Here is a 25,665-nt window from a genome sequence, read left to right as displayed (position 1 = left end):
CTCTGGTGAGAGTCCTTGCTTCTGCAGTAATCTTGAAAGGCTGGGAACATTGCAGCTACTTAAGTCCGCCTCGGATTGTATTTGACTGTACAATTCCAGTTACTGTACTCTCTAGTGCTCCTGCTATGACCAGTTTGGGCAGCTGTCTTCAGGGAGTCCTCCTCCCCACATTGTCCTTTCCACATCTGGTTAGCAGGTGTTCTCAATTCCTTTCAGCAGCAGCAGCATTCTAGAATGCAAGACAGAACAGCAGACACGGATGAGTGTATGACAACTGTCAATTAATACTTTAAGCATTAGTACACTGTATGCGCACTAGAGGGCAGCAGTGCTCTTTCTAATTTCTCAGCACTTTCATATTTCTTGTGCAATTTCCTGTGCTCAGTGGGTCAGATGTAAAGTTAAATGAATCGTTTCAGGAAATGACCTTGAGGAGGTACAGTTTGTCTATTAACTTTCTTTAGTGGTTGTCATTATAGACAGACAAGCATGTAGCAGATTCAATTGGCGCAGCTCTGAAGGCCTCTGACAGCTGGCAAAGTGTTCCTGAAGGGTTTGCTTCCTGTGTGCTTCTCCCGATGAAGAAGCGGTCTCCAGAGAGACCAGCCCCAGGTTGTTTTATGAACTGATGCTGTTAGTCTCTTGCAAGTCTCTGCTACATAGATGAATTGAGTCAATAAGCTATTCTGGATAATAGCACAGCATGACACCAGAGCTAGCTCCATGAGCCCTCTGGGACACGTTCCTTATTCTCCTTCCTCTTCCGGAGGGATCCTCACTGCCTCAAACGGCAACACATTTAAAACCCTGGATTGACCAAACAGAGGGGGCTCTGGCATTGCCTCAACAAGTGCAAGTCTGAATGGGATCTGTCATCCCCATTTCCTCTCCCCCACCTTTTGCACAGCTTACTCCTGTGAGTCACGTACTGTATGCACAACACAGACGGTAGCTTTCATTGAAGGCAGTGGGATCTGCACATGTCTATCCAGGGCAGAACAGGTCCTTTTAAATCAAAGAGAGTTACTGTTACTTAATGAAAAACACCCTATATAGTAACCGCTCTGCTTCTGTATTACCCATTATCATCACTCTGTCTCTCACCTTACCCTACTCTGAAAAGTGACCACATGAGAATAGCCTCTTCTTACTCAATAGGGCTGCTTCCTCTGTGTATTCAGTCAGATCTGCTTACAGTACTGATTCAATATGTATACACTACTTCTTATTCCTATTAGCCCTGCAGAGTCAACACAGCTCAGCAGGGCTAATGACAAGGTTCCCGCAGCTTGCAGCTGCCTAGGGATCTTTATGTGGGGGAGAATCTTCACCACAGAGTGGGGGCTATAAAAATATAATACATTACAGGATTTGTTACCTTCCCACCCTGCACTCTGTAGGGCTGGTGGGGAGGACCCAGGACCTGAAAAGCATCCATTGTGATCCAGGGGGAAAGCTGCTAAAGACACAGTTCTCCCCCACCCCTGCCAACCTCTGTGCATGGATCTAGGGGTCATGACTGGGCTCTCTGTTTTAGTGACCACCGTAATTGCAGTATAACTTCACTGAAATCAATAGATTTGCTCTCTGTTTACACCAATGTAAGCAAGGAGAGAATCTGTCCCAATATAATTTCCGATTTTTAAACAAAGAACAAACAAAAAACCACTCAGGGGCTGAGTCTTTTTGTGGAGCAGACATAGAAGTCTCATTCTGAGCAGTAATGGGCATGAAACACCTATCATCTCCACTGATGTAGACCTTGTACAAACACAAAGCTTGGGTAGGGGCTGGCTTTGTTTATGGAACTTACAGCAATTTAAAAAAATTATAATGGTCACATGGTCAATTTTTTTAAAAGCAGCAAAGTCAGGGCATGTGCCTCCTATATACTGTACCAAGGTGCATGAAATATGGAGCCTAAACAACTTGGCTATGTCCCTTTAAAAAGTGACCAAGGCCTAGAAAAATATTTAGGTACCAAATACCTGAGTTGATATGTGAGTAGGAAGTACCATCTTTGGGCTAAAAACACAACAGATTTATTTACTGATAATACCTTCCATCATCATCAAGTTGGAGGTGCTTATGTAATGCTTGTCTCTACCCAAGTCTCATAGATGAGTTAATCTTCAAATAGGATCGTATTAATTTCAGTGCAAACTGGTCCCATCCTCTCTTGAACACTGTGACATTATCTATTACTGCCACTAGAGGACACCAGAGTTTCTCTCCTTCCATGTCAAGATTGTATCCTTAGAGCTTATTGATGTCACTGTGATTTCTGAACAGAAATTAAAATGAGTGTCTGCATGACAATATTTGGTAAAGAAATGTCTAGATGCCTTAACACAGCGGAGTGTTATGGCAAATTAGTTTTCTGTTGATATTGCAGATCCAGTTCTAGCAAAGGGGTCTTATTGCTCATGAGAAAAAAGAGGCAGATTCTGATCTCATTTGCATCCATGTAAATTCAGAGAAACTCCATTGACATCCAGGGAAGTTGTTCTGAATTGACACTGGTGTAGCTGAGAGTGCAACATGTGTTAAGGTTTAGGCCTGTGTGACCTGTTATTTGGATGCTCTGTGGTGTTTCCTGGCAGTGCAACTGCCCAATTAAAGCTTAAAATATGCAGGAAGTTGCATAAACTACAGACCTGCTTCCATTGTAGTTAACTGGAATTTTTCCATTGACTTCAATGACAGCAGAATTGAGCCTTAGGAGCCTATGCCTGGAAGATGCAGAATATCCTGAACTGTCACTGAATCTCTCAGGAACTCAAGGATTCAGCATTTTGCAGGAGGTGTTCAGTGCTTTGCAGGTTTGGAGCAGCTACACCTGCTTTATAGAACTCCTTATTGTGTCCTTGAGACAATGTGAAGTTTCATTCTGGGGGGAGTAAAAAATCTGGAGTAATTCTATCAAAGCCAGTGGAATTACTCTGCATTTACACTGCTGCTGAAACTGAGCGTGGAATTAGGCCCATAAGCAACAATATTAGACAGAATGAAGAATAAAACATTTAAAATGGAATGTGAAGAGCACCCCATCCCCCCATTTATTATGTATAAGGCACCATGTATGGGGCCATGGCTGTTTCTTTTAAAATAAATTACATCTCACTTTTCAGAATATCCTAGATGTCACTGCCCAGCCCCTTAGTGGGTGTAAATCAATCTAGCCCTCAGGGTTGGAGAGAAAAGCTGGAAAATATGAAGCATGTGCATCCTAAAGGCTCAGAAACCAGGAGGTAAATAAAAAGAACCCAACATTTGTTTAAAATCTCATGAATTTTGAGTTTTGGCCTCAGGATTTTTGAATGATTGGCAATACTGCATACAGGTCTGTTGGGGGCTCTCCACTGGGGGTTAATCCCTCCCTAATCCATTGTCAGGGGATCTCTCCCTGGGGTTAGTGCCTGGCTGACAAGAAGTCTCTCCCCGGGGTCAATGCCCCCCCCCCCCAGCCTGGTTCTCAAGGGGTCTCTCCCTGAGATTGCCTACTGTGCCCAGATGTTGGGGGGGCCTCTCCCCAGGTTAGTACCCCCAGATGTCAGGGGGACTCTCCCTGAGTGTTAGGGGCGCTCTCCCTGGTGTCAAGGGCTCTCCTGGGTTAGTGCCCTCTGGATATCGGGGGTCTCTCACCAGCTGTCAGGGGCTCTCCCCAAGTTAGTGCCCCCGGGTGTCAGGGGTTCCCCCTAGGTTAGTGCCCCACAGGTGTTGGGGGCTCTCCCCGGGTTAGTGTCCACAGGGTATTGGGGGGCTCTCCCTAGGTGTCAGGGGCTCTCCATGGGTTAGTGGCCCCCCGTGTCAAGGGCTCTCCCCGGGTGTCGGGCTCTCCCCCGGTGTCAGGGCTCTCCCCGGGTTAGTGTCCCCCCCGCCCGGTGTGAGGGGCTCGCCCCAGGTTATTCCCCCCCCCCCCCCCGGCGTCAGAGGCTCTCCCCAGGTTAGTGGCGCCTGGGTACGGGGGCCTCTCCCCGGGTTAGTTCCCCCTCCCCCCGTGCCAGGGGCTCTCCCCAGGTTAGTGGCGCCTGGGTACGGGGGCCTCTCCCCGGCGCTGCCGTGCCCCGGGCGGGCGGCAGGGCGCGCTGTGCGAGCGGGCTGCCTGGCCGTCGCTTCCCTTCCCTTACCCAGCCGGGCGGGGGGTGGCTGCGCCGCCGCCGCGGAGCCTACAGGCCGTCGCAGTGTCTCTGCCGGATCCAGCCCGGCCGGCAGCAGCAGGCGGCGGCGGCGGCGGGTCGGAGCAGGGCGCCCCGGCCGCTCGCTCCTGCTGGGCTGGGCCTGAGCCCTGGGGTCGGCGCGCGGAGCCCGGCCCCGGCCCCGGCCCCGACATGTCCGGCAAGATCGAGAAAGCAGGTGAGTGAGCGAGCGGGCGGGCGGGCGCGCAGGCAAGGCCGGGGCCGCGGCGGGGGAGGCCGGGCGCTGCTCCCCCTGCCCCGAGGCAGCCGGGCTGCTTCCACCGGGCCCGCACGCTGCTGCTCCCCGTCGCCGGCCGGGCTCGGGGGCTCGGAGCCCGCCTGAGGCGGCCCGGGGCCTTACGGGCAGGGATGGAGCCCGGGCCGGGTGTCCCAGGCTGGGGGATTCCCCCTCCGCCCCCGCCGTGAGGGGAGACGGGCCCTGGGGGGCAGCGGGGGAGGTGGAGCCCGCGGGGGGCAGGAGAGGTGGGGCGGGGGTCGAGCCTTGGGGAGCCGCTGGCCGCGACTGAGGCGAAGGGACAGCGAGCCAGGGAGGGGAGCTGCCAGGGCTGGGGACCCCGCGTCCGAGGGGCCGGGGGCTGCAGGGCGGTGTGGTCCGCTCGGGTTAGGGCTCGTGTTTCTGCGCGCTGTGTATTTGCCGCGCAGGCCGGCAGGGGGACGAGCTGGCGGTGGGAAGTCTCCTGTCAGGGGTCAGATCTCGGCGTGCTCAGCCCTGCCTGCCCCGCCGCCGAATGGGCTGTTGTCCCAACGGTGCGTCCCTCCCTCGGCGGTCTCCGGGGTTAACGGCCCTGGTCTGCCTCTTGCTTCTGTTACCTTTTGTTGTGGGTCACTCCCATCGTAGAGTAACCCCGCGTGGCTTGTGCCTTTGAAAGCACCCTCCTGGCAAGATATTTACCTTGGTCTCTAGATCTCTTTTCTGTACTGCTGGTATAGGGCTGTCCCAGAAAAGGTTACTGAACCTAATAAGAACAGATTTAAAAATTGTATTAAGATGATGATTTTTTTAAAAAAAAGTGAAGGGTACAGAGTTTAAGCATAGGAGTTTTTGGTTATCATGGAATTACTCAGTCACTTACTCTCTGGTGAGAACGTCAGGACTATTTCATAAATATCTTCTAATCTATTTCTCTGTGTCTCTCTGTTGTTTTGCACACCCTGGCACTTTTACAGTCATTTGAATTTAACAGTCTGTAAACCTGTGGCACTGTGAAGTTTGTGGCCTACACACAATTAATTGTAAGTTACTAAACTTTTCTGTTGTTGGTAATCAGATGAGAAAAGATGAGTCTGTAGGCATATTTCAGGGAGAACTTGCTCACTTTTTCCTATCCTCTTTGCAAAGCTCTGGAGTCAGGCTGGGGTGACTGCAGTACAATGAGCAGTTAGGAAGATGCTCTTCCTGTTCTAAATGTGGATACATAAATGAAAAATACTTACACATGAATCATATTGTCTCTGTACTCCTGGAAATCATGTCAGGTTCTCAGTTAACACTTGAGATGGCTGAATGCCCCCTGCTTTTTTATGTAGTGTGAGTGGTATATTTAAAGATTCAATTAGTGTATTGCAAATTAAACAGTGAATGTATTTAGTTTAATTATGCTGCATTTAATTAGCAAGAAAAATCAGAGTTGTGTTTTTCTTTTTAAGGAATAGCTAGACAGTTTCCTGTAGGGAAGGTACAGTAGGGGAGTGTGTGTGTGAGGAGTATAGTGTTCACGTTCAGTAGCCTTTGGCTAGGCAGTATCTTTTTAGCAAAGGAGCTAAAGTTGGTGGCAGTGATTTTGGTTTTTGATCATTCAGATTCATTTTGTTCTGGCTTCTGAGCTGTCTTGCATCGGAATGCATTTTCCTGTGATATGGTTCTGGAGCGGCCCCAGGGAATAAGTGAATATAATTGCCTGCTAGCCATCTTTTTAAATACATAGTGCTGAGGCATGTCCCCAACCCTAAGTTACTGTCTAACTAGTGTGCATTGCATCATAGGTCAAATGTGATTGCAGAAATATCATATATTAATCCATGCATGATTTCCCTAGGATTTCTCCCATAGCATTATAGCAAAAAGCTACACTCTGGAATCCTGCATATACTTTAAAAATGCTTATTAGTATATCATTGTTGTTCATCCCAGATAAACTAGGTAAGATTTGAAAATGTTAGCATGCATAGATATGGGGTCAGCTCCAAAGGAATTGGCACCTGCTTATGCCAGAGGCCAACCATATTGTGTAAAACGCAGATGCCAGGCAAGCTATGAGCCTGACTTTGCAATGTGCTGAGTATCCACTGATGAGCGTGGAGCATCTTTCAGGACCTGGCCCTGTGCAAGTACTGTAGCGTGTACAATTGTGAGAATGTAGTGGGTGAAGACTTTGTACAGAAACATTCAGGAGGTTGTCTGTATCAGACGCATATTGTTGTGGCAGTTTGCTCGGTAAGGGAAACCATAACTCTGTGAAATTGTCCTTTAACTGTTTGTAGTTCCATTTCTCAAAGGAAAGACTCTTTGATAGAAACTCCACTTCTAAGTCAAACCAGGAGACTTAGGGGCCAGCCACTTCAGTAATATTTACCTCATGGTACTGAGGGTGGGGAGGGTATGTGTTATAATCAGCATAAGTTTAATCAGTACTGTCACCTAATAAACATAGTCTGTGACATTGGAGAGAAATTTTATCCCTGCCCTAATGCAAAGTGTACAATAGCAGATTAAAGATACACTGAAATACAGAACCATATAGCAGGTGCCATGGGGGCTATAGCCTGCACTTTGTATACATCTTTCACTGTAGACATTCTTATGAGAATGCCAATATACGGTAGATCCATTTATGTTGCAAATTAAATATGAAGTTGCCTGGTAAGGAATGATACTGTGTATCTTCAAAGCTGGCTTAGGCTTTGAATGACTTTCTAACTATCCATTATGAGTGGGAGGGAGAGAACATATATCCAGTCTGGCTGGGAAAAAAAGAGAGCATATCTTACCTTTGGCAGTATGCGGGGTCCTGCTTCTCTCTGATATAAGAGGATGTTATCTATACCAGAAACCATTAAGCTATAGCATTTAATAAAATTTAGTAAGAAACAATAATAGATAATAGCTGCCATCCGGTTGGCCAAGGAAGAGTGGACAAGGCTCTGTTTGGAGTCTGTCAGTACCACTAGTGAATGAAATAGGATCATGGGGTTCCATGTGGCAATGCGGCATATGATGATACATTCAATTTACTGGCATTAGATTTCCCACATCCCTTAGGCTCAAATCAGGTAACTCTCCAATACTTCCTTAAAGCAATCCTCTATGTTCTCCATTTCAGATTGGAAATACATATTAAATTATCTTCTCTTCCTTTCTCCGGTTGTGTGTTTGCAGCTTTTAACCTTGACTTTCAGTGAATAGTTACAGTAATTCTCAGGGTTGCCTTAGTTTTTATTTGTATGAAGTCTGTTGCAAGTATCCCCGATGTAACACCACCATTCCAGACCCTGTGATTAGATCAATGGGGTGAAGTGACAATGTTGCAGTCTTGATCTAAAATCCAGAATGGGGTTGCTGTGAAAGAGACGAAAAAGCTGCAGACTGTGCTTCATTTGTTCATTACCAGGGATGAATTTGTGAACTTACTTATCTGGTGGATCACAGACTCCAGGGAGCTGAATTATCCTGCATCCTTCAAATCTATGGGAAAAGAGAAAGCAATAAAACGCAATCAAACCTTGGCCTAGATATCAAAAATTCCCGTGTGAACAGGGTCCATTTGATGGTCTCTCTATTAGAAAACATGGATTTCAATAGTTTGAATGAAACTTTATGCCAGGTTACTGTTGTCTTCCATGCATACTTAAATTCTTAACCTTAACATTGTTTAGGAAGCTCTTTAACACCCTCTATACATCTGTCTTTTCAGAAGCGGATTGTTGGGGTATAGATACAAGTTGCTTTGTGGCCATTGTGTTGTCTGGTGGGCATGAAAACTTTAGCTCAGCTCAGTGGCCGACTGCAGGTATTTTTTTCACAGAAGACCAAGGCATCAAACATTGTCTTCAGCTCTTTCTTATATATTTAATTAGTTCAGTAAAGCTGTAAAATCTCCTGCTTTTTAAACTGTCAGCATAAACTTCTACAGGAAATACCAAGATAACTTTTCTTATGGGAAATAGTTAAATAAAAAGACATAACACAATGCAACTGGCAAGAATTTATACATCCTGATGGGAACTTTATTGTTCAGCCAGAGTCTTTCACATTGACTTATGACGTGTTGAATTGTGCATATTTGAATGGTGGAGTATTATGAAATTTCTCAGCACGTTAGTTTTTGCCTGTTAGATAATTCGAAAAGTAAAGTCAAAACTATCAAGGACTCTTCTACCTTTAGTCATATCTTCATCATTCAATGAATCTGGAAATTATCCCATGTTGACTCCTCATTTTCATATCAATATAGTCTTCCACCGTCCCTTCCGCATTGTACTGAATTGTATTTAGGTGATTTATTGGGCAGATGTCTCTCTCTGTTTCCACCACTGTACCAAGTTCTCAGATATGAAGGAAGACCTTCAAGTTAATTAGAAGTTCTGCATTTGACCGACATAATGTCCCTTTTCCAGATTAGTGGCTTTCAAACAAAGTAATAATCTTCTGATGAAATGTCTTGACCTGGAAACTGGAGATTAAACGCTCTCCACTGCCTGCATCCTTGTATGGACTCAGTTCATTGTCAGGAAGGCTGATCAGTTGGTATCTTTCAGTACTCACACTTTCAGCATCTCCTGCAATCTTCATTGAATTCCATTCCCATGTTGTCGTCATACAGACATTTTACTGAAAATTAAGTTTCTATTAAAAAGTCTTGCCTAGTTGTGTGTAGAGTCAGGCTGTAGAGATACAAGGCAAAGATCATGACTTGACACTTCCCAGAGAGCTTGGTACAAAGAGTGTTTCACATTTTTTAAAGATGTTGGGTGTAAGCTTGATGGGTGTTGAAAACAGCATGGCTTCAAAACTACACTGTTAAAAAATGTAGCCTGCGGGCTCACTGGAGCATGATTGAGATGCTCATAATGGTTATAAGAAAGGAGTGGGCAGGGGAAAAAGACAGCTGAAGTCCAGTGGAATGCGAGGCAGCTGGATTGTGACTTAGTCAACTAAAAAATTGAAACTGGAAACAATTGCTAAATTTATTTTCTGGGTGTGGGCAATCATTTTGTGTTCTCTAACAAAGTGAGACTGAATTTCAGTGAATCCAAAAATATATCTTTTGGTGTAATCCCACAGGTGCCTGCGGTAGGTCTCACTGGCTCTTGTTCTCCTCCTCCTGGCAAATAGAGAGAATATGGAAAGCTTACTTTTGATCAAGAACACGGCACAAATCTGTCTCATCTAGGCCCACAGCCTCGTTTGCAAAAATATTCCCCATTTATAATAGACTTGTCATTTATCAGCACCAGCTTGAGTTGTTACAATCTGTTGCATGAGTGAAAGAAGACATTTGCTCCGGTGCTGGGGATTCAAGCTGTGGCTATGCTATAGGTTTCCTTGGGGCTTCAGTTTTTCATTTAAAAGCTTTGAGTTGCAGTTGGTACTTCCATCAGTACACTAGTGACTACTATGTCTATTGCATTAGTAGGTGCACCTCATGCTATTTCCAATGGTATTGGATCATCTTTGTATATGGAAGTTAGGAAAGACCCTAAAAACTGAGAGGAAACGATAACTTGCCCTGTGTATTATCTCTTTAATGTGTAACATTTGCTTCTGAGCTGAGAATCTGTATACAGAAGTGGCAAAATGAATTTTTACAGTTGACTTATAACCTGCTAAAAAATGAGGGCTTATAGAGAATCTCACAGCATCTTAACTGCAGCTGTGCTAATGGTGGTATTGTAAAGCAGAGGTGAGTGTAAAACCTGATCCATTTCTGAATTTTGTTTTAAAGAAGCTCTTTATTCACAGCCAGAGAAATGTTTGTATTTTATTATCTGGCAGTAGGAATGGCATCCAGTGGCTAATCAGACTGAATCCAAAGCTCTCATTGCCTATTCATGTTCCAGCGGATTCATTGATGTTCCCCTCTACTGCTGTTGAAAGGTGGCAGACGGAACTAATTAAAACATCCTTGTACAGCAATGAAGGTGAAATGATGGAACACATCACTGTTGTTCTGTGCCAGATAAAACACCAGAAACCATGCAGTTTCCATGTACGCGAGAAGCTAATAAATTACATGTGATAGCCACAGGCAAGGTGACTTAATAGCCTTCATTTTTCCCCCGTTGACTATCTTACATAGTTAGGATAAATGCAGAGGCCTTAATTTGTTCCATTTTCCCCTAGCCAATTACCCATAGGGTTTTTTTCAGAAGCTAATGCTCATGAGTTTCGGCAGTAGTAGAGCCAGTGCCAATTTGCAAAGAAGTTAAATCCCATTGACCTCTTATATGCACTGTTGCCTGGTACTGAAATGAATCTTTTCATTTAAATAGCCAGTGTACTTCCATGCTGGCTTTGCATTAACTACAAAAAACCTCCACAGACATGCAAGCAAAGGGATTTCTCAGCTTCTCAAACATCGGCAGCAAATGGTTTTCCTACTGAAAGTAGTTTAGTTCGTAATTCAGTGCTTTAATATTTCCTTTACCTTTTGAACATTGGCAGCTTTTGATTGTTTTATACCTGTCCTGTGAAATTCAGATTCTAAGGCCTTGTTTACACACACAAGTTGCACTGCTTTAAGTGTACTGATATAGTTGGACCGGTACAAACCCCCAAGTGTGGATGCAGTTATACCAATGTAAAGGTACTTCTATTGGTATAGCTTATTCCTAGGCAGGAAGGGGAATAAGCTATAGTGGGATAAAGCAGCTTTATACCGGTATAACTGCATCCATGATGATGATGATGTTGTTGTTATTACTTGTATTACTGTAGCCCCAAGAGCCCAAGTCATGGACCAGAACCCCACTATGCTGGTGCTGTATTGATATAACTCTTTCTGTACAAAATCGCACCCCTGAGAGAAATAGTTATACTGGGAGTAAAAACTGTGCATAGACCAGTCCTAAGCTTTTCAAGACAGGGACTGTTGTCTCCTACCTTCTGTCTGCATGGTGGCTAGCACAATAGGCTGCAGTTCTGTTTGGGACCTCTGGGCAATAATGTAATACCATGAAAGGGGGTTCCCAAGTGCTTTAGGACACCCTTCTCCCTTTTGTCTGTGATTAGATTTTTCTGCGGACTCTTTCTTAGCTCCTGGTTTGGTTAAATCAGGCCAGCTGTTCTTGTGTCAGCAGTGAGTTTTCAGGCTCAAATCTGGTTGGTCTGTTCAGCTCAAGTTGCTCTAGTTACATCAGTAAACAATACCATGATTAAGCCATCGCAACAATGGCAGTGTGTGAGACATAGTGACAGTATTTGACTGTCATCCAAAAATGGTGGCACTGACACTCATCACCAGTCTCTGTGTAGCTGAGACTCTAAGGTGGTAGCCAGCTATGTAGTATTACAGTGTGTCTGGTCTTCCAGACCAGTTCCAGCAGAGCCTACTCCTAGTAAAAAGTCCTATGAAGGCACAAGACGCATTCTATTCGTACAGCTTTCCATACTCGATATGATGGTCCTTCATTTTCTCTTCATTCTGTTTCAAACATTGACTGTAACTATTGATGCTTCACTACTTTTTGAACTTCATCTCAGACAATGAAAATAATAGACTAATCAGCTTCTAGTCACTCTCTGTTTCTAGTTTCTGTATATTAGCAGGATCCTTTAACATTTGGGTTGGAAATATTGTAGGAGAATGTTATTTCCTTTAAAAAAACAAACAAACAAAAAAAACATTTTCAATTGCAGACAAAATAAATGTCAAAAACCCCATGGAAATGTTTCTGTTCATGCTAGTTTGTGTAATCTTGATTTTATAGAACCTAATTTTGGGGCATAAATTGGCCTGACAGTTCCATTAATTTGATTTTTTTTCAGTCTGGTGCTGTGATAGTGGATCTGGTCAGAACTGCTGGGATGAATCGAGCATACATGAACTCCTGACAGAATGTATATTTATTTACATCTAAATATAAGTTTTCTGTGTCATCTGTTATAGGTAAAATGGGATTTTCACAGTTGGGAGCATGCTGCCCCAGGAACATTCTCCAGTACTGCCATACAAACTGCCATTTTACTACAGCCTGGCAACTTTACTCCTGAAATACCAGTGCTGCAGTCTGTACTCTTAAAAGATATTTCTGAACACTATTTATAGTTTATGCCTATAGAAAAATGCATCTACACAAGATTTCATTTACTTGAGACAGCAGTACTGTCCTCACCCAGCACATGAAGCCTCCCAGTAGAGGAGATGAATTCCAGTTCCTCTATATTGTATTGTAGTTCACTCAGACAGCCCCTCTTTGTTAACATTATCCCTTGATGTTAAATCCATTCATGGTTGTTGCCACTGCTACCACTGTTCTTTGCTGGACCTTGGGAAGTAGTGTTTCCAGGTAGAAGTGGATGGGGACAGGGAAGTGTAACAGATGTTCAGGAAAGGGAGCATTAATAGTCTGTATCTGAACATTCATTGAGTCTAGTATCATGGGAACTCTGACATATAATATGTGTGGGAGAATCAGTTTTACATTGTGACTTCATGTTATGTCAAATCTAGCTAAGTGACTTCAAGTATTATGGTATCTGACCTATAAGCAGCTAAACTGTCAGAATTGTCTCTGACTTGGGCAGCTTCCTACTTGCATGTTTCTTTCACCTTTTTATTTCCCCTTAACTACCAAGGAGGATGGTCAGTTCAATGTGGGTGACCTGGGAGAGGGGAGGGCATGGTGCAGGGGTTTAGACTCATGATACTCTAGCAGTCCAACATTTTCCAGCATCTTGCTTTATTTTCCCAGGAATAGGATCTATGCTTATGCATGTTAGGGGTTTCCCAATGCTCTGAAACTGTCATACATTATGCAATCCAGGTCAGGGCTCTGGTAGTGCTGCAGGTGCAACTGATGAAACACTCGTTCATTATGATGTTAAGGGAGAAATACTAAGGGCCTGTCTTCTCTACAAAGTACTCCCATTGAAGGAGACCATGTTACAATATGATTGTACCCCAGCATGGGAAAGCACATTCCATTTTGTATTGTAGATAGGACCTTTTTGAAAGACTATAGATGAGATACTCCTCATGTCTCCAGATAGAAATGGAACTCAAGTCCTGCAGTGAGTGGATTTAATACTCCTGGGGAATTCTGTGCCTAAAAATTTTGCATATTTTATTTGTCAAAATAACACAATATAATTACTCCTGTTTCAATTATTTTGGTAATTTATTTCAAAATGCCTTTCAAATAGTATATAAGGGATTCAAATTTCTCCACAGTTGAGACATTTTTAACTTATTTCATACATGTACGCAGGGGGTTAAATCTTAAGTTTTTGTCATGTGAATGTGTTTCTGAAACATACATAACACATGTAGCTTGTAAAGTTAGTGACTGGATGCTGCAGTCTTGAATGTTTGAGAAAGTAACATGTATCATTATAGAATTTGACCAATGCACCTAATGTGTGGTTTTACGGCTGTTAACCTCTAGTTTGTGAACAATATCATCTTATTTACTCATCTGATTCTTAATACTGCCTTTACATTGTGTGGCATATGTGGTTTTATCCTCCAGTCTTTTAGGACTTTTTTCTGATGAGTCTTCTAATCTACTAAACCACCCAGTCCCTGCTGTACAAGTGGTGTTAAAATAACCTGAGGAATGTACTCCATATTTAGAAAGTTTCCTGAACATAAGTGTCATGCAATAAAGGGCTTAGGGCAAGATCAATATTTTAGCTCTGGTTTTACAGTACATTCCTACCAAGTCCAGATGATAGTGTTCTGTGAATCCTTTCAGTGTTCTTAAATGTGGACTTTGGCTAGTAGCACAATGTATTGGAAACACAAAAGTCTGCCGAAGTGATGACTGTGCCTTTTTATTGGAGTTACACCAACATTAGCCAGAGTTTGTCATTTGAGGGACTTTGTGACTTAACAGAGCTACTGTGCAGATAAATGTAATGGATTATGGAGTATGTGGTGTGGCACGATGCAGGCAGCTTCCTCTACATCTTCATGTAGTTTGCACACTTTGGTTTTGATCCCTGGCAGTGTTGAGTTCTCACAGGTTCTGTTGATTTCATTGTACCAGACTGTTCACACTGAAATTACATAAAGCTCCCCCTCCTTTTTTTTGTGTGTGCATGTTTAATCAATCTTAAGTTTTCATCTTTCTGAAAAAATGCATTAATGATGCCCAGGGAAACGGAAGAACCCTTATAAAGTATTTTAAAGGAATTTAAGAAACATTTCAAGAAGCACGGTTTAAAACAGATGCTCTATCAGAACGGATTTTTTTTTAAATTATTCAATTTCAAAATATTCAAGCTGACAGTGCCCCTTTAAAGAAGCACTGACTCCTTGTGGAAAACTTTCATTGTTATGTGTTCAGAGAGAAGCCTGCTCATATGTAATATGTTTCAAATGTTTTCCTCCTATGTTTTTGTTTGTGAAGGCTTGGACTAAACACAGCTGCACCAGTTTAACTAAAGGTGTGATTTTTATACTTGTTTAGTTAAAGTGGTGCAGCTTTGTGTGGACACTCTTAAATCAGGTTAAACCTGATTTAAATTGGTTTACCTTGCATTGGCAAATTCACAGGTGTGAAATAAACCCAATCATAACCAGTTTTAAACAAATATGAGAATGTCCACATGGAGTTGCACTGCTTTAATTTAAATTGTTTTTTAAACTGGTGCAATTTCTGTATACAGACAAGCCTAGGAAGATTTGGGTGGATATAGGTTCTTTGTTACTTGGAAGCTCATCAGCTCCTCCTTATTCCCCAGGTAAAGTCATTCCTTTGCGGGCACACTTACGTCAGTTTAAAATTGGTTCTGTTGATTTACCTTGTGCCTGTAAATTTACTGATACAAGGTGAACTGATGTAAACCAGGTGTAAATTGATTCAACAGCATCCATGGACAAAATTACACCAATTTAACTAAATGGGTGTAAAATCCCACCCTTAGGCTATGGCTACACTACAGAGCTTATAGCAGTTCAACTGTGCCACTGTACCACTGCTAGTGCAGATGTTTTAATCTAATGACAATGGGAGAAGCTCTCCCACTGGCATAGCGCTGTCCAAATTGGTGCTTAGATCGGTGTAGTTTACATTGCTCAGGGGGCATAACTTATATTGACCTAAGCTGTAATGTGTACCTAGCCTTAGTTAGACTGGTACAACTTTGTGTGTAGACCAGGTCTGAAATATCCAGATATATATATATGCAGGGTCTTCAGTCTAAAAATTCCCAGAGCCTGTCAGATTCCTAGAATTGTCAGAATTTTTTCCTGGGGGGATGGGTCATCAAATTCTCCTACAGCAGCAAAATTCAACACTTGAGGCTAGCAGCAACCCAACTGTCCAACAGACGGGCCTCTAGCAGAAACATTTTCTGAGTGATTGGATCACATTTGAGATTCTTTGGAAACTTTCCAGCAATTTTTGTTCAGAAATGCCATAGAATCCAAAATAAATAAAACAAACTAACAGAAACATAAATTAAGAAACAATAGCTTACTGAGATCATGTGCTTAATAATACTTACAAGGAGTGAGGCGGAAAATGTCAATAACAACAAAGAGCAATTGAGGGCTGATGTATGACGATTACTATGAGACTACCTTTGAGCTATTGGGCCAAATCTTGCCGTTCTTGCTCAGGCAAAACTCCCATTAAGATCAATGGGTGCTTTGCCATCTAAGGCTTGTAGGATTTGGCCAATTATGTTTTCTTCTGACTTAAATTGGTTGAATAAGACCTCTGTTTCTCTGGCTATTTAGCTATACAGCTATTCTCTGGCTATTTAGCTATAAAATTTAGCTATTTTTTCCTATGTTGAAACATTTTCAAATAGATTGGCAAGGCAGGTATGTCTGAAATGAGGATTTCAATGAAACTGGCTTAAGTGGGGCTCAGATACCATACTGATTGGCCCAGTCAGTATAAGAACCCGAATAGAGTAAGTGGAGGTGGGAAAGCTTTTGAGCTGTAACTTGAGGGTTTAGTCTTCATTAGTCACCTATTTCTGTCCTTGGTGTCCTGTGGGTTGTAGGTGTAGTTGTAGGTTTTAATGATTCCTTGGGGCTATGGTTTCTTACTAACGTAGTAATAATTAGTGTGAACAAGTTAATTTAGCAAACCACTTGCTACACACTTGTCTGGCTAAACTGGAAATGGTCAGGACATTCCTCTATTTCTGCCTCTCACAGTTTGGCTTGCATTATATTTCTTTTGGCAGAAAGAAAAACACAGTGCTGCTTGAGTGTGGTGGCTACTGTAAGTGTTGTTACCTGACTTTCTAGGGGAGGAAAAAAAAGTGGAGAAGACCAAAAAGAACCCCGAACAAAACTGTGTTGTATGCAAATTGCTACAGAGACAGCTAAAGCAAAACCTATGGGCAGCAAAGCGTTTGCTCAATATCAGTGTGGTTAGTATTTACACAAACTGTCATCTCCCTTGTGCTGTTCAGACTAAGGAGAAACAAAATATCCCCCTCCATCAGCAAGGGATGACTCAACACTAGACTGAAAGGTTACTATATCACTGGCAAATAGTGTGTGTGTGTCATCAGTCTCATCCATGTCCTCTAAGACAGTAGTTCTCAACCAGGGGTCTGGAGCCCTCTTGAGCAGGTTTAGGAGGAGCCTCCAAGCAGGGCCAGCATTAGACTCTCTGGGGCCCAGGGCAGAAAGCCGAAGCCCCACCACATGCGGCTGAAGCCCAGGTCCCTGAGCCCCGCCTCCTGGGGTTGAAGCTGAAGCCTGAGCAATGTAGTTCGTGCCCCAGGCAATTGTCCTGCTTGCTACCCCCTAATGCTGTCCCTGGATTTATATGCAGAAAGCCAGTTATTGTGGCACAGGCGAGTATGGAGTTTCATGGTGGTGTGGGGGGAGGCTCAGAAAGAAAAAGAACCTCTGCTCTAAGAGATTGGGTTATGTGCTGCACTTAAAATATAGAGCTGAAGTATCTTGGAAAAGCCTGCCAGGCCAATGTGCTCTTAACAGTTCTTTAAGAAGGGAGTTTGTTTAAAATCTGCAGTGAAAAATACAAGAAAAAAAAATCACTTAGGTGAATGTTTTTTCTTCTAATCTTGGACTCAGGTAAAAGCAATTATCTGAATTCTATATGTGTATACTGGTAGCTCTTTCACTTAGATTTTGTCCTGATTTACATCCTTGTTCACCAGACCTTAACTCTTATGAGAATATTTCACAGTAATACTTACTACCTCCTTGGAGACAGCAGATGTACAATAAGTGATATGTATGTGCACGTTTCTCTAAGTTTTCATTTGGTTGGAAGCTTGGGAAACGCCAGGATGTGAAGGATTAAAATTCATCATTCTGACCAAAGACTGGTCTGGTCTAACTTGCATCCTTGGCATAAGCCATCTAGATCTTAGTGGCTCTTTACTAGATATAGCCACACAGGAAAAATATATTTAGCTGACGATTCTCCAGCATTACCACCTCCTTGCCCATGTTCACAGTAGTGACCTGAATATATATTTTATACTTCCTTCTGTTCTGTTTGAAGGTTCAAGAGAATTGTTTCTGACAGCTGAGCAGATTAATGAATCTATAAACCTTGAGGTTCTCTGGGTACAGAGGTGCATAAGAGTAACAAAAGCTATGTTTGAAAGCTAGGTTGACCACTGGTATGGTTGTTTTAATACTGCTTGAGTTGTCTGGGTATTTATGGCTGTTATAAGTGACATGATCCAAGATTACTAATGTTTGGTCACCCAGACTGTCAGCGTTCCACTACTGAGCTTCAAAACATTTCCTGCATCGAATGAAACCGTGTTTTAGGAGAAACTAGTCTCTGTGCCCAAATTTTGTTAAGATTGCTGCTGAAAAACAGTAATTCTTTGTAGAAAATTCTGATGCATGTTACAGAGTCTGGTGCCCATGAAGAATAACTGCAAAATGAGATTCACCCATGGGTTACCAGCATTCCAGTGTGTCCGGTATGTACAGCTAACAAACTTGATCCTTATTTACTTTTGTTTGCTTTTTTCATTGAGTACTTCTCAAATTAGGTATGTGATGTCTGAAGGCTTTTGACTGTCTAATCTACCAAGTTTCAGCCACCACTATAATCATAGAAAGAAAAGGAGTATTAGTGGCACCTTAGAGACGAACCAATTTATTTGAGCATAAGCTTACAAAAGCTTATGCTCAAATAAATGGTTAGTCTCTAAGGTGCCACTAGTACTCCTTTTCTTTCTGCGAATACAGACTAACACGGCTGCTACTCTGAAACCTGTCACTATAATCATGTGACACTGTGGTGGGAATGCTAGTGCTCCATGGTATAAATGCCATGGATTTGTTTTCGATGTGAAACTGGAAGAGCTGTTTTGTGTTGGTACGGCATAGAAAGATCTTTGTTTTGGGGTGAACAGTCTTAAACTCCTGTTTCACTTCTTTCCCCCCAACCCTCGTAATGACACCATCTCTTAAATTCCTGGGTATTGATGTAGCTGCGGTTGCAGTTTGTTAGCTGGTGCTGCTGTGAAGAAGAGCCTTTGACTGCAGCAAGGTTTTCATTACTCATTTGTCAATACTGTCAGAGTAAAACAAATTAAACCTGATAGAAAAGTTTCTGCTTTCTTATTAAATGTACACAGTGCAGTTTCTTGTGCTCCCTCCCCCACAGTCTCACCATTTCATGCCCTCTGGGAGGGTGTTTTTGACTGTGCTGTTGACTGGGACAAGGTGCTAGAGAAGACAAGGTGCCACTTTGCTGGTTAGGGAAAGAGAAGACAGGCCTACCTGCCTTGTCTCTCTGTCTGTCAAGACTGTTGTAGGCCATGATGCTTAGACTCTCCTAAAAACCCAGAAGGAACTTAAAAGACCTGTGCTTCCCAAAGATTTTTAACCAGTTAGAGTTGTGAATTTCACTCCATTTGGATCTTGCCAGCTGAAGAATCTCCGGAAAATCAACTCATGTGATGGGTGAAAAAAGTGGTTTTGGCCAGAGCTTCCAAGATTTTGCTTGGCAGAGGAAATACAGTTGAGGTTTTTAATATTTTTGTCATTTTTACATAGTCTTCCACACAGAAAATAAGACAGATCAGTTTGGAATCATCACATTGCTGTGTTTACTGAAGCAAGTCACAGGCTTTCAGTAATTGTCTTGGCTCTTGGACCAAACCGGGGAGGCAGTTTGTCTGCGTGGATATTTTTTTAAAGTGATCATTACAAATGGAGTGCCCGTCTCATTGTGAAATCCCTCCAGAGAGGGGTTGTCTACTCTGCAAGATGGGAATGCTAATGATTTACATGTTTGTACACAGCGTGGGTGAGTGAATGAAACTAACACCTTTCGTAGGAAATGAGTGGATTACAGACAACAAAATGCTTTCCTAGATGAGGCAGGGTTGTGGCGGAAGAGTGGGATGCAGTAGGTAGGAGGGGAAAGACTTGCAATGGTTAGAAATTTGATTCACTTGACCACACGTTTCACGCTTGTCTGTGACCGATACATTTGTAGAATTGTAGTCACGATTGTGACCCAGCATTTTCTTTTAAGAGAAATGCCAGTCACCTTCTAGATGTGTATTTTGTGGGAAATATTGGCGTCCTAGTCCTTCTTTCTCTCATACTTTCTGGGCTTTATCCATCTTGCTGTGTATAATCATGGTGTGAAAAAGTATCTGCATAGTAGTTTGAGAGGCATCCCCCCCTCCCGCTTTTAAATTAACGCCCAGTGGATATTAAGGAAATGCACACTGCACAAATCCCAATGTAGATGCGCTGCAGGATTTACATGGGTGCTGCTTAATTTGGCAGCATACCAAAGTAAGCGGCACTGGTGTAAACCATGCCTCATGTGAGTGCAGCGTTTCTGTGTTGAGTGTTTGATGTGTTCACTGTGTGGAAAAAGGCAAGGACGCATGGTATGTGTTTTAACCAGGTCACATCTCTTAGTCAAATTATATCCAAGGTTCTTCTCCAGGGAACAGCCAAGTGCAGTCACTCAAGTGGTCCTTTGCAAATTCTTGGGGGCTCTCACCACAGCAGGAGCCAATCATTACACTAGGAAAGTCTCTAGGCGCCTCCACTTGTCCGCTAGCATCCCTCTCCTTTTTGAGGACCTCGACCTCCCCAGCCAGCACCAACATCAAGTGTATTGGAGGGGCAGCCCCCCCCGGAGTAGTGCCATAGTCCTTGGTTTGCATTTATCCCCAGGGGGTTACAAACGATGCCCCAGTCTTGCAAGGAGATGCCCTTGGGATGCCACTTTGTTACCTTTTTGGATTTGGAACCTAAATCAGCAAGTTCCTGCACTGGGCACCTGCCACAAGGTGGTGCCAGCATCAGCTTAGGTCAGGGGTGGGCAAACTTTTTGGCCCGAGGGCCACATCGGGATTGCAAAACGGTATGGAGGGCCGGGTAGGGAAGGCTGTGCCTCCCCAAACAGCCTGGCCTCCGCCTCCTATCCACACCCTGACTGCCACCCTCAGAACCTCCCACGCATCCAACCTCCCTGCTCCTGGTCCCCTGACTGCCCCCTCACGGGACCCCACCTCCTATCTAAGCCCCCCTCTCCTTGCCCCCTGACAGGCCCCCCGGGACCCCTGACCCATCCACCCCCCCCACACACACACTTCTTGTCCTGGGACCCCCCGACCCTAACTGCCCCCCCCAGGACCCCGCCCCCTATCCAACCCACCCGTTCCCTGTCTCATGACCGCCCCCCTCCCTGAACCTCCAGTCCCCTGACTGCTCCCCGGGACCTCCTGACCCCCCCCTTCCCCTACCCCCTTACCAGGCCATTCAGAGCATCAGGACAGGCTTGTTGGAAAGCCTGGGAGGTGGGCGGGCGCAAGCCGTGCTGCTCGTGCGGCGGCGTGGCTGCGGGGAGGGGGGACAGCAGGGAAGGGGCCCGGGGTAGCCTCCCCGGCTGGGAGCTCAGGGGCCGGGCCAGATGTGGCCTGCGGGCCATAGTTTGCCCACCTCTGGTTTAGGTGCTTCCACCTTACCCCACATGGGCTACTTAAAAGTTCAGCCAACCCAATACCAAGATCATCCAGGTACAAATCGACTCCTATATCAGACAGGTGCCTCATGCCAGTGCAACTTGTCTACATTATGTGTTTGTAGGTACACTGGTGCCAATTCATTAACATAGCCAGGGCTCTCCTGAAAGACCTTCAGTCAAATGAACTTTAGGGCCTAATCCTACAAGGTGCTGAGCACTGTCAGCTTTCGCTGGCTTCACTGAAAGTTGGGGGTGCTGAAAGTTTTGCAGGATTGAACTCTTAATTAGCTAAACTATGGGGCACCTGTTTCGAGATCAAAACTGATTAGCAGATAATCCCAGAATGGGTAATTTCATTCTTAAAAGATTAATTTTGTGTGGTTTTGAATTAAAGGGATAACAGCAATTTAAAAATATGCTTCCCTGAGAAATGTTTACTTACTGTTCTTACATGTAACACCTGAGGTTACTAGAGTTGATGGAGAATAGAGGGAAATACAGTTTTTGCTTAATGTATTTGACAGCACTTTGTGTATAGTCATTCTCATCTTCCCCTTGTTTAGTGAGTCACTTTCCTCTGTTGTTTTGTGTGAGTCGTTCACACAGCACCATGGGAGAAAGAACATTCCAAAAATAGGAAATTGTGAGTGTAAAACCACAGCAATTGGCCGAGGAGCACAGGATTAGATGCAGTGCCTGAAACTAACTTACTTTTTTCCTTTTTAAATGACTAATATCAAGTTGACTGTGCCCCCTTTATCTAGTCTTCCATCTGTGCACAAATATCAACACACAAGTGTTTGCTTAGATTTGGCTGTGTGGTCAGCAAAGGGCAAGACTGAAATATAGAAAGGAATTGTTAAGGAATGCATGAGCAAACGCATGTCCATGAAGGCCATCATTTTGTGTAACAGAGCAGCTTACAAAATAACCAGTGTGACTGTGTCCTTAGAAATGCTTTTGCATTGTATCTGTTGACTCACCCATCATAACACTTCTAATAATACTTCAATACTGTATTATAACGCTTATTCCTGAAAAGAGTCTGTTGTTGGAATGGGTAAATCAACAGATGAAAGTAAAACAATAATGTTGGTACTGATAGTCTGTCCTACTGTGGCTGCATTGTAAGCTGCACTGCTATACAAGAAGGCCTTTGTGTACAGGGACTTGCTAGGATGCACAAATTGCAAACATTTGTGTTTAGTGTAAAATCAGCATTGAGAGTTTCACAACTGTCCACAGCTGGTAGACCGTCTTTATTGCATGCTACTTGCAGTTGCAACCAAAGCTTTAAAATTGGTCTGCAGCAATTGTATTTTGTATTTTTTTATAAAAAATGCTAGAATTTCTTTCTATTTATAAAACATCAGATGGATAGAACAGGGAGCTTAGAGTGGAGGAATTTTTCTCATGTGAATTTGTTGGGGGCAGGGAAGGAAATTTTCTTTTAGAATAAAATATTAGTTTTATATTTGGAACAATATCAATCCCAGACCGGCACCTGTAGGATGTTTTTTACCCTGGGAACTTGTATAAAATGTATTCCCTTTCAGCTATTTCTTTTTCAGCTGTATAGCGGGTGTAACCATTGTTTAAGGGAGTGCCGCTGGCATGTGGCCAGTTTATATCTTTAAACCTATCGCAAATTGTTTAAATAGAGTCTGGTTTCCAAATTCTCTTCTGCACTGAAATATGTAGATTATTTTTAAGGCAGGAAGCTACTCACTAATTCCAACAGTTGCCAAGCAGCTAGTTTGTTATGAGTAAACCATATGAAAAATCTCGGGAAAGCCTTAATATCAATAGGAAGTGATACCGCCTTAGCTGATCAGCAACAAAATATGATTAAACAGCTACATCTGTAACTGCTTTCACATTTTTACTTGCTTGGAAGTTTTTATTGAAAGATACAATGTTATACTACTGAAATATAAAATAACAGTTGTAATTCTACACAATGGGTACAGAATTCTGATATGGCTGTCTCTGCCTATTAACGTAAACTAATGTAGCATTTTAGGTAGAACTTGGAAAAATATACTCAGCTGAGGCAAGTATAAAGGCATTGATTTTTTTCCCAAAAATTTAGCTTTCATTTTTAAATAAAAGTTTCTAGTCTTTATGGTTGCAAAGAAAACCTCCTAAGGGATTGTCTACCCTGATGTGTTTTACCTCAAGGTAGTTAACCTTTGTAAAGGCTAGTCTGGACACTCCCTGGACTCATTCTAGGGTACAAAGGGTTTACCCTAGGTAGAGCCAATGCAGCACTTTCCTCCTAAGTGTGTAGGCAGAAAGTTCCACTGCTTAGGACGCTGGTCACAGTATTCTTTTGTTCAGTTTCACTTCTGCAATTCACATCTCCCTGGGCAGTTGTGAAGCTCATGAGAATGGGGTAAGGGTCATGCTGATGCTTGGGAAGTTCTGAGCAGCAGTGGAAGTACTTGGGTCGCAGGACCCACTTCCCCATCTAGGTGACACAGTGGTGAAAGCGCTGCCAGTTGGTCTGCGCTTTCACTTTGCCTAACAGCAAGAGAACAAGAATGCAAAATTTTCTCCAAAGAAACCAAGAATAGACAGTTTTGCTCCAAAAGATGAATGTGTCAGGAAGCTGGGTATGCAAAAATAGATGGTTACAACAAAAACAGTTTCACTTATACTTGGTGTATTCAGGTGCCCAGTTTAATACTTTCCTAACTGTGCTTTTGAGTTATTTCCACCCTGCAGTTCTCTACAGTGGTGGGTTGTTTTTACCCTTGTATTGCTCCCTATCTTCTTCTGAATCATGGAGTGATTTTCCAGTCTTTGTAAATCACACCTTAGCACTTGCCTTTTCTCTTTTAATTTAAGGCTTTCTCTGATGCTGTGTGTAAAGGATGTTGAATAAGAACTTGTATCATATGGCTATGAATGCAGGTATGTTCTGTAGATATATATAAAATATGTTTTGTAGTCCTAGTGAAATACTTATTTAAAGAAACAGATCCAGTTTCCTTTAATACAGTTCAATTCCCGAAGCAGGATGCAAATAAATAAATAAAACTCTACTGCTTAGCACTTATGTAGAGCATTACATTTTGAGAGCACTGTGTGACGATTTATTCTGCCCTATTCTGCATGTGGAAAGTGCTGGCTCTTTAAAGTGAGAATTAAAATGGACTGTGGGTTTAAGTTCTGCCCTCGTTTTGTTCACTTTTGTTGTTTTTATGGCATAACTCAGGGGTAGCCAACATGTGGCTACAGAAGTTAATATGCAGCTCCTGGTATAGGCACTGACTCCGGGCTGGAGCTACAGGAGCCAACTTTCGAATGTACTGGGGGGTGCTCACTGCTCAACCCCTGGCTCTGCCACAGGCCTTGCCCCCACTCGACCCCTTCCCGCCCCCTCCCCTGAGCCTGCCATGCCCTCGCTCCTCTCTTCCTCCCCCCCCCCAGCCTCCTGTACCCCACGAAACAGCTGATCAGGAAGTGCGGGGAGGGAGGGGGAGGTGCTGATTGGCAGGGCTGCTGGTGGGTGGGAGGCACTGGGAGAGGGGGGAGCTGATGCGGGGCTGATGACGTATTACTGTGGCTCTTTGGCAATGTACATTGGTAAATTCTGACTCCTCCTCAGGCTCAGGTTAGTAACCCCTGGCATAACTTGTTACTTTGGTAGAATGGTGTCTGCTTCTCACACAAACTGTTCCATGCATTTCAGTTCATAAAATGGAGATATGTATCCCACAATGGAGTTGTGAGGCTCTTAATTCATGTTTGTAAAGCACTTGAGAATAGATGGGAACTGCAAAAGTGCCAATTAGACTAAGGGGTGGTAGTATCTGACTATCCAGTATAAACCTGCCCTTGACATGAGATACTAAGGGTGTTATTCTGGCCTGTCTCTCTTAGGGGCACAGCACTGGGCTTGCAGCTCACAAGGGAGGGGTGGGCTCAAATGGCTTTGACACCTTGGTGCCATTCTGATTCTGGGGTGCTCCATGGGCCCAAAATTTAGACTGATCAGAAGCCTGTCTAAGTTATGGCAGCCTCCCCTAACTACACTGTAGGCTGCAGTGCTGCCCAAAATCTCTGCAGAAATGCATACTGCAGCCCTACTTCTAGTATATCCCCTTGGCCAGAGCTTGGGAGGAGGTCACTGGAAGGTAGCTGTACATCTGTCTTCTGCATTTCCTGCACCAGGTCATCCTTTTATAGGCACATTGGGGGCTTTCAGAGCCCCTTCACATCACTCTCGCCTTTTTACCTGGCATAAAGGGACTGAAACAGTGGTGAGGATGTCAGCGTAAATGTTCACCAAAAGTTAGGGTTGTGAGTCCTGTACAAGGTCTCATTTGGTCTGGTGACTTGAAGTGGC

General features: G+C 43.6%; 1 protein-coding gene across 4 annotated transcripts in view; it reads left to right on the top strand.

Annotated features, from left to right (window-relative positions):
• The first annotated feature begins 4,146 nt into the window (after nucleotides 1-4,146).
• RAPGEF1 (Rap guanine nucleotide exchange factor 1) overlaps nucleotides 4,147-25,665 on the top strand; it is a 120,331-nt gene continuing 98,812 nt past the window's right edge. For 2 of the 4 annotated variants that reach the window (XM_037879703.2, XM_037879702.2), the window contains exon 1: nucleotides 4,147-4,356. In XM_037879703.2, the coding sequence (XP_037735631.1) occupies nucleotides 4,332-4,356 (25 nt within the window). In that variant the 5' untranslated portion in view covers nucleotides 4,147-4,331. The remainder of the gene's footprint in view (nucleotides 4,357-25,665) is intronic. The other 2 variants (XM_037879705.2, XM_037879704.2) reach the window with 1 other exon arrangement.

Source organism: Chelonia mydas, chromosome 16 (genome assembly GCF_015237465.2).
Source record: "Chelonia mydas isolate rCheMyd1 chromosome 16, rCheMyd1.pri.v2, whole genome shotgun sequence".
Lineage (NCBI taxonomy): Eukaryota > Metazoa > Chordata > Testudines > Cheloniidae > Chelonia > Chelonia mydas.
The sequence above is the reverse complement of the archived record's forward strand: the minus strand, read 5'-3'. Positions and strand labels throughout refer to the sequence as shown.